Genomic DNA, 8,555 nt, shown 5'->3' with positions numbered 1-8,555 from the left:
CCGTCAGCAGGAAAGTGGCTCTGAGAGATCAGTCTGTCCCCGATCCTGACTTAGCTGCTTGGAATTCTCTCCCAGCTTCCCCTGCTTTGGGGGAAGAAATAGGGAAGGGGGGAGGAATTTGAGGCTAGGTGGGCGGGAGCCGTGAGTTCTGCTTTAACCGTAGCACACAAGTGAGCTCCCCGATTTAGCTGCGTGGTTTGACAAGGTTACTTGTCGGGTGAGAGAAGGAGGGCTCTTATAGGCTCTCCGCCCTTCCTCCGACAAGCCGGGCAGAGCCAGCAAAGGAGTCTAGGGGGTTCTGGCTCTGAGGCCAGCTCCATTCACGTGGGGTCTTGCATGGGTCTGCTGCCTCTTATGTAAAGCCTGCAGCCATGGCTCCTACACTGATTAGGCCGCTTCTCCTTCAGCACCCCTGCCAAGCTCGGGCCCTTGGGAGCCAGCAGACGTGAGGACTAGGCTGGGCCCCCAAGGCACTTGCAGGAGGCTAGCATACTGGGGCTGCTGGGGAAATGGAGCCACAGCCAGTACTCTGAGCACCTGAAGCTCCGATTGGCCATCTTATACACCTTGACATTAAAAAAACAAGATGTGGAAACAAATTCATTCTGACCTGAAAAATAGAGTTTGCAGGATAAAATCTAGGGCAGAAGGCGGAAATGAGACAAAGGGAGCTTCTACTTAGAAGAAGCAAGGACTTGTGCACAGTGGGGCAGGGAGGCTGGGCTGGATGTCTGGGGCCGGGGGCAGGTGGCATCACACAACCAGCTTCTGTCTGAGCCTTGGCGTGAGGGACCGGCATGGCCAAGGTGAGGGCAGGGAAGCATGCGGCCCCCGAGCACAGCTGTGCAGTGTGCAGACAATGCTGTGTCTCAGCGATGTTTCACTCAGGATCTTTAAAAATATGCACAAGGACCAGCTGGAGGAGACAGTCACCCTGGAGTGATGTTCACCCCCAAGCTTCCTGGGCAAATCTGAAAGTTTTCCAAGAGTGAATGGACAGAGAGTTGGACCCATATGCCATTTTGGTGTAAATTGTGGCACATAGAATGTCTCCCCAGGACAGGGAGGACCGCAGTTACATCCTGGCCGGACCAACATCTTGGGTCTTGGGGGCACTTGCTTCCCTCTAAGGTTTAATTGGCAAATGATGGTTGTGCACCCTCTGGACTGGGGACCGGCTGCTGACCCGCATGGGACACACGCTCATTCGGAGACCTGGCCACAGCCCTGAGTGCTCCAGAGGAGAGGGTCGGACTCTGCCTGGGCCAGAAAGGGCTGAGAGTGGAGGGACTGGCCAGAGGACGGGAAGCATGAAGGATGCGCAGAGGGGTTCTGGCAGAAACGGTGCACATGCAAAGGCTTTGGCGCCTGAAGAGTGTGCTGTGTTTGCGAAGGGTGTGTGGGTTCTGTGAAGCTGGAAGGGGCATGCTGAGCGGGTGGGAGGGCAGGAGGTGAGGCTGTAGGGATGGGTGGGTGGGACCAAGCAGAAAGGGTTCCAAATTTGAGATGGGACTAGAACCTTGGGTTCTAAAGTGCCGGGAGCCTTCACTATGGCTAAATCTTGATTTTTGGCAACTGAGGGGTTTTTGTAGCGATGATGAGGTTCTTCTTCTTATTCAACAAATATTTATTGAGAGCTTTCTATGCTTGAGATACTACCCTGGGCCCGGGACACGACCTGCTGTGCCAAGACAGACAGAGCCCCCAGCTGCCTCAGGCCTGTAACCATCAGCAAGTAAATGCCTCGCTGAGCTGATGACAAATGTGATGGGCGCCCTGATGGAGATCCTGAGTGATGGGAGAGTAGGGAGCAGTCAGGGGAGGCCTCCTAGGGGAAGTGACACTTGAAACATGTGAGGTGCTGAGAGAAGCCTTCCAGGCAGAAAGAACAGCTTGTGTAAAGGCCCCGAGGTGGGAGGAAGTGTGGTGGGCGGGAGGAACACAGACTGCCTGGATTGCCACGTTGGAAGGGGCTGGGGGAGGTGTTGGCCTATGTTTCTTGGCATTTCACGCCTGTGAAATGAGAGCTGTCCTGTAGATTCGGGCCCCATCCCCCTGCCCTGGGGGGGACAGTGCTCACAGCTGAGAGATGCCCCGAAATCCTCTCCATTAGTCACACCACTTGTCTGGCTGTCACCTGTGCCCCAGGAGACATAGAGAATCCAAGATGAGTTCACTTTTTCTTCTTCCACATCTGGCCATCTGGCCTGGCCTCCCTCTAGTTCACTTTCTCTCTAATGAGTGGCTGTGTCAGCAGGACTCTGGCCTACACAACCCTGAGAGAGAGGCTGGAGGGTCAGTCCTCTTTCCAGGCCCTTGGACAGTCCCATTATCTCCTGGGCGGGGCAGGTCCCTGCACAGACTGACTCCTCCAGGCCAGTGTTAGCCCCACCACAGGTGGGGGACAAGGACCCTGACTGGGGTCACATGGCCTCCGCCAGGCTTAGAGCCCAGTTCTGGGTCCTCATGCTCACTGCCACCCCCTTTAGGGGCATATTCCCCCCCCTTAAACATTTTGAGCAGATTAGGGCTTCGCTTTTCTGATCTGGGGCAGAAGACTCCACTGAAGCTTTTTTGGGATATTTAGGCCAAACAAACAAATCCTGAAATCCCCAATGAGTCGTGTCTCTGCTGGGCTCTGGTGGTCATGGGCTTGAATGGGCTTCTCTACATGTCCAGCTCTTGGGGGAGACTGCCCCTGGCTGGTCAGAGAACCAGTCCAGCCTCCCCACCAGTGTCTGGGGAGTGGTAAAATTTTGGTTCACCCCTTGTCCTCCAGGCCTGTCTCCCTCTGTACCAGAAACTAGTCAGAGCAATGCCAGCACTGGGCTGTCTGAGCCTTGACCTCTGTGATGTAGCCTATGTAATCACTCCCCGTGGCCACGCAACTGGTATATGACAGAGCTGGGGTCTGAACTCAGGCTTGTCTGGTTCTCTGCTGCCTTCTGGCTTTTGGATCCTCACTACCAAAGGAATGACTCTCAAATGGTAGAATTTCAGGCAATGGGGAGGAGGGATTCCTAGCAGGAGTCTCCCTTTCAGTCACAGTGAGGGGAGCCTCCATACTTACCCTTAAATGAGAGCATAAATGGGAAAATGCTGTGAGTTAGTCAAGAGCTATGTGAATACGGTGTGCTGTTAGAACTCCTCCACCCCCACTGAACAGATAAAGGTACTGAAAATTCACTGGGGGACAGGGACTTCGGTGAGGCATTGTCGGGGCCTGGAAGCCAGGCCTCTGCCTCTAGTCTAGGCCCCTCCTCCTCCAGCAGTCAGGCCTCAGCTTGGATGTGCCCCTGCACACTGGCTCCAGAGTCCAGCAGGATGCTGAGGGGCAAAGTGGTCAGTGAAAGCCTCAGACACCTGCAGCCCCAGCCCAGAAAACGGGGGGTGGGGGGGGGGCGGCTGAGGCCCGGGGAGTGGAGTGTGGTGGGCTGTGCAGCCGAACAGATGTGATTGTCACTTGCTGTTGGCAGCTCTGGGCAAGTTATCTAACTTTCTGAGCCTCGCGTGCCACATCTTTAAAATGGGCATAATCATATCCCCACCTCACAGAGTCACCGTGAGGTGTAAATTACAAAGCCATAAAGCTGCTGAGCACAGCTCAGTAAGCGGCCCAGCTTTCGGCTGTCAGCCTGTGCCTCACAACCAGCTGAACACAGGAGCTCATCTTCCAGAGCAGGCCCGTCCCTTTCCACGGGGCAGGGCCCTGGAGGGTCCTTCTCCTGCAGACCGAAGCCCCGCCTCCTGCCCCCGCACCACCCTTCTTGGGTTGGGGAGTCAGAGACTGTGGGTGTGTCTGTCTGGGGGGATCCCTGAGCAGAACTGGGAAATTTTGAACAGAGGAGGAACAGTGCTCTTGGCTCTGAGTTCCCAGAGCACTTAGTCACCTAGACTAGGCCAAGCACAAGACGCGGCTCGCAGCTCCTGGGCTTTTCTGCTGTGGCCTTTCGCTCTTGAAGTAGTTGTATCGCAGCTGCTTCTCTGCTGACGGGGCTCCGAGCTCTCCTGGACCCCAGTGCAGGGCTGGCCGAGTACATTTCTGTCAGGCAAACAGACAGACGGGCTTTGCATATTACACTTTTTATTGTTAGGTGATTGTATGTAATTTACATACAGTTGTAGGAAATAATACAGAGGGATCCTGTGTACCCTTTACCCAGTTTCCCTCAATGGAAAAATCTTGCAAAACTGTAGTATAATTATCATAACCCGAATATTGACATAGGTACAACCCACCAATCTTACTCAGATTTCACCATTTTCACTTGTATCACCTTGTGGTTTTTTTAGTTTGTTGCAGTTTCACTGCATGTGTCGGTTCATGAATCCACCACCACAGTCAAGATATAGAACTCCCATCACTTTGTACACACTGGGGTCCTCCCTGTCGCCCCTGTATAACCAAGTCCCTCCAGCCTCCCCATCACTCTCTCCCCCTAGTCTCCCCACCAACCACTAATCTGTTCCCATCTCTATAATTAGGTCATTTCAAGAATGCTTTATAAATAGAATCATGTGGTTTGTAACTTTTTGAGATTGCTTTTTCCCTCGGTGTAATTCACTTGAGATTCATCCAAGTAGTTGCTTGTATCAGTGGTTCATTTCTTTTTGTTTCTGAGTGGTGTTCCGTGGTCTGGGCGCACCACAGCCATTCACCCATTGAGTGGTAGGTCTCTCGGTGAGCTTGTTTCCACTTTTGGCCTATATCAAATAAAGCTGCCATGAACATTCCTGTGTAAGTTTTTTGTGAATGTGTTATCATTTCTATGGGATAAATGCCCAAGGTGCACTTGTTGGGTTGTATGGTAATTGCATGTTTACTTTTCCATGGTTTTATCATTGTATACTCCCACCAGCCGTGAATGAGTGATTCCAGTTTTCCACATCCTCGCCAACATTTGGTGTTGTCACCGGTTTTTATTTTGGTCATTCTGATGTTTGCGTAGTGATATCTCACAGAAGCAGATGAATGGATTCTGCTGTGCCTTGTCACTGCCCCTGTGGCACTGGGCCTCATTTTGAGGGTTTCCAATGAGCCATCACCATCACCGTGATTGGCAGTCCCTTGAAGGCAAGGCTTAAAGCCACTCCTCTGGCTCCTCTTCTGGCCCGGGCCTCACCCGGGGAGAGGCTCGTTTCAGTCCTCACTGGGGAAAGGGCAGTTGGAGTTAAGATGCTGAGAAAAGCCGCTGGATGTGACCCAGCCCCTCACAGCAAGTAGCTACTGCTGTTTGAAAAGCACCTCCCGTTTCAGAACAAAAAGTTCAGCGTTTACAAAGCCAGCTGTGGGCCAGCCCTGGGCCAGATTCAGAATGGGACTCTGAGACACCAACTCCCACCTGTGGCGGGTCCTGGTTCCCTGAATCTTGGTGGAGAACAGAGAGTCTGACCAGGAGTGATGGAGTCTTGGGGGAGGTAGACTGGTGTGTGGGGTTTTCACATAACAAGGTGAGGGGTGGGGTGGGAATGGCAAGATGTGGGGAAGGATAGCTGAGCCCTGAAGGATGTGTTGGTCTCTGACCAGACAGGGAGAGGGCATCCAGGCAGAGGAAACAAGGGTGGAGGGAAGGTAGGGTAGGAGGAAAAGACCTGGGCAGGGGAGTGGTAGGTCTCTCGGTGAGCTTGAGGACAAGTGAGGTTAACCATTCCTTAGCTGTCCTGACCGCCACTCTGCTGTCACCATCCAGCCCATGCCCCGGATGGATAAGACCTTTGTGTGGGACTCAGGTGGAGGGTGTGTTTAGTCCATGTGGTCATCCCCCACTAGACTTGGCCTTGGCTCAGCATGAAGGTGGGCAGGGCCTGTGTCTGTCTGTCTTGGTCATTGCTGTGTCTGACCCCAATTCTCCTGCTCCAGAAATCCTCACCGAGGCCAGAGCTAGGGTCGGGTCAGGTAGGGCCTCAGCCCTGAAAGGGGCTCGAGAGGGCTGGGGCCTCACCTTCTCCCCTGCCCTCCTCTCACCCATCTGTAGGTTCATCATGCCTAGTGGCATATAAGAAGACCCCACCACCGGTCCCTCCACGCACCACATCGAAGCCGTTCATCTCCGTGACGGTCCAGAGCAGCACCGAGTCTGCCCAGGACACCTACCTGGACAGCCAGGACCACAAGAGCGAAGTGACGAGCCAGTCCGGCCTGAGCAACTCGTCGGACAGCCTGGACAGCAGTACCCGACCGCCCAGTGTGACACGGGGCGGAGTCACCCCAGCCCCCGAGGCCCCTGAGCCACCCCCAAAACATGCAGCTTTGAAGAGCGAACAAGGGACGCTGACCAGCTCCGAATCCCACCCTGAGGCCATTCCCAAAAGGAAACTGTCATCTATAGGAATACAAGTAGGGGCCCCTTTCGCACTCTGTCCTCGGCCCACGCCGTGCATCTGCCTGCGTGTAATTACATCTGGTGGAGGCCCACTAGGTCTCTTGGGCAAAGGTGGCTTGTCTGTTTTGGGGGGTCGGCCCCAAGTGGCCAGACCAAATTCCACCCATAGTCACGTCTTCCTCACGTTCGCCCAAACATGCTGCGGGCTCTGCAGCTGTGGGCAGGTGTCCCTGCTCCAACCATGGGTTGTCCCAGTGAATGTAGTTACACTCAGCCAGCCATCTCCTGTCCACTGTTTGCCTGTCCACTGTCTGTCTCTTCACTCCACCCTTTGCCCTGGCAGCTGACGCGTGGGAGGCGGGACTGGCCTAACAGTTCTCTCCAAGGTCAGCTCCGGTGTGGAGGCCACAGCCCCGCCTGGCGGTGGGAGCAGCGTGGAGCATAGTCGCGGAGGGCCAGGGGCCTAGGACTCAGGGCCCTGGAGCCTTGGGGGTTGCTCAAGGGGAACTTTGCCCAGAGCCCTCTCGGGCCTTGGGGACAGGTAGGTTGCTTGAGGTGCCAGGCCCATGTCAAATTGAGAAGTGGGATGTCGGTCCCAGTGCATCCCTCTGTGAGAAAGCATCCAGGCAGATAATTCCCCGGGACCAAGTGGCCAAAGCCAGCAGACCCTTCAGGAAGCCAGGCTCACTGTGCGCCCATGGCCAGGGCACACAGCAGGGCAGGTGCGCCAGCTTCCCCTCCACTGCTTCATTGCACCTCCTGCGTGCACTTCACATCAGTAATCTGTCTGCTGTTAGCTGAGTGGGTTAAACTTGGGCCCTGCCTTGCAGCTTTCAAGAGTTGCTCTAAATCCAGACTAAAGTGGAGCATACTCAGGGCAGGGAGGGAGGGCAGCTACAGTGAGCTAAGAGCTTGGGGGAGGCAGAGCCCCTCCAAACCCAGAGGGCGATCAAGGAGGTCCAGGTGGTGTGCATTGTGGCTTAGATTGGACAGGATCTCCGTTTCCCCAGCCACCCCTGCGCAGTTGGGCATGGCCGAGTAGATGACAAAGCACCAAAATTACAGAAGGAACATGGGACTCAAAGCGGGGCAGAATGGACCAGAGATGGCTTCACTGGCCGATTTCTTGCACTTGCCTCTTGGAGAGGAAAAATTTTGGCACGTATACAAGAAGAAAGTCGGCCAGGAGACTATTCAGTTTTCTGGGCTCCTTCATAAGGGGTCCAGCCCCTGTCCTGTACAGCTCTCAGGAGAGATTTTAAGGAATACAGAAAATAGTCTAGTCTCAGGGTCTTTGGGCAGCCCCACCCTCTCCTTGGCCAAACCGGATGTTCTTATCTTTCCAGAAGACCTGAGAGAGTTAGACTCACCCTGATCCTTTCACTCAGCAGTTCACACGGGACTGAGTACTCTGGCTCTTGGGCCCACCCAGGCTTCTCCCCCGGGTTCACCCCACCCCCACTCCATGCTCTCCAGGCAGCTTCTTGAGATCCAGTGATGCTGCATCCTCTGAGCTGGCTCTTGCTGAAGGAGAATTGCAGCTGCACCCCCATGGCAAGGAGGAGCCTGGTGCTCAGTCCCTGCCCGGGAAAGCCTCCCTGGCCTCTGTGAAGCCAAGAGACGAGAGTCTCCTATTTCCAAGGACACCCCTACAACTCTCTCGTCCCACCCCTTGGTGCCTCGAGCCCTGGGTCAAGTGTGTGTTCTCCCTCATTCATGAGCGGTGGCGGAGAGGCTGACCTGGCTGCTCCGTGGCCACGTACCTCTGTCCCGGAAAAGAAAGGTAGGCCCAGGGCATCACTGGTATAGAGAAAGAGTGCCAGCTTTGCACGTGGCTCCCCTGGCCCACCCAGTGCTGAAGGTAACCTCAGCCAAGTGTGAGCGAGGCCCAGGGCTGGCATCCCGTAGGGCCCAGGGACTTGGCCGGCTCTTGGCCTTGGTTGCAGCTTTCAAATCCAGAACTGCTGTCCAAGGTTTGCCCCTAGTGCAGGTGCCTCCAGCCTGCCCTTCACCTGCAGGGTTGGGGGAGCGATCTTTGCCTCGAGACAGCCCCGCTTCAACTACACCAGATAACGGCTGTGGCTTTGTGTGTGTGTGTTTTCTTTCTCTTTCGTTGTCCTTTTTTTTTTTCTTCTCTCTGATGCGTGTGAAGGAGAGGACTAGAAGGAACGATTCCCACCTCTCGGAGGACAACGGACCCAAAGCGATCGATGTGATGGCACCCTCCTCAGA

The 8,555-nt window shown here is 54.9% G+C and overlaps 1 protein-coding gene across 3 annotated transcripts in view; it reads left to right on the top strand.

The window, feature by feature from the left end:
* Positions 1-8,555, top strand: part of DLGAP4 (DLG associated protein 4) — a 90,996-nt gene that overhangs the window by 48,335 nt on the left and 34,106 nt on the right. For 2 of the 3 annotated variants that reach the window (XM_007447748.1, XM_007447747.1), the window contains one exon: positions 5,976-6,337. In XM_007447748.1, coding sequence (XP_007447810.1) covers positions 5,976-6,337 — 362 coding nt within the window. Of the gene's footprint in view, positions 1-5,975; positions 6,338-8,475 lie in introns of all 3 variants that reach the window. The other variant, XM_007447749.1, reaches the window with a different exon arrangement.

The sequence above is a fragment of the Lipotes vexillifer genome, unplaced genomic scaffold (genome assembly GCF_000442215.2).
Source record: "Lipotes vexillifer unplaced genomic scaffold, Lipotes_vexillifer_v1.1 scaffold397, whole genome shotgun sequence".
Lineage (NCBI taxonomy): Eukaryota > Metazoa > Chordata > Mammalia > Artiodactyla > Lipotidae > Lipotes > Lipotes vexillifer.
The sequence above is the reverse complement of the archived record's forward strand: the minus strand, read 5'-3'. Positions and strand labels throughout refer to the sequence as shown.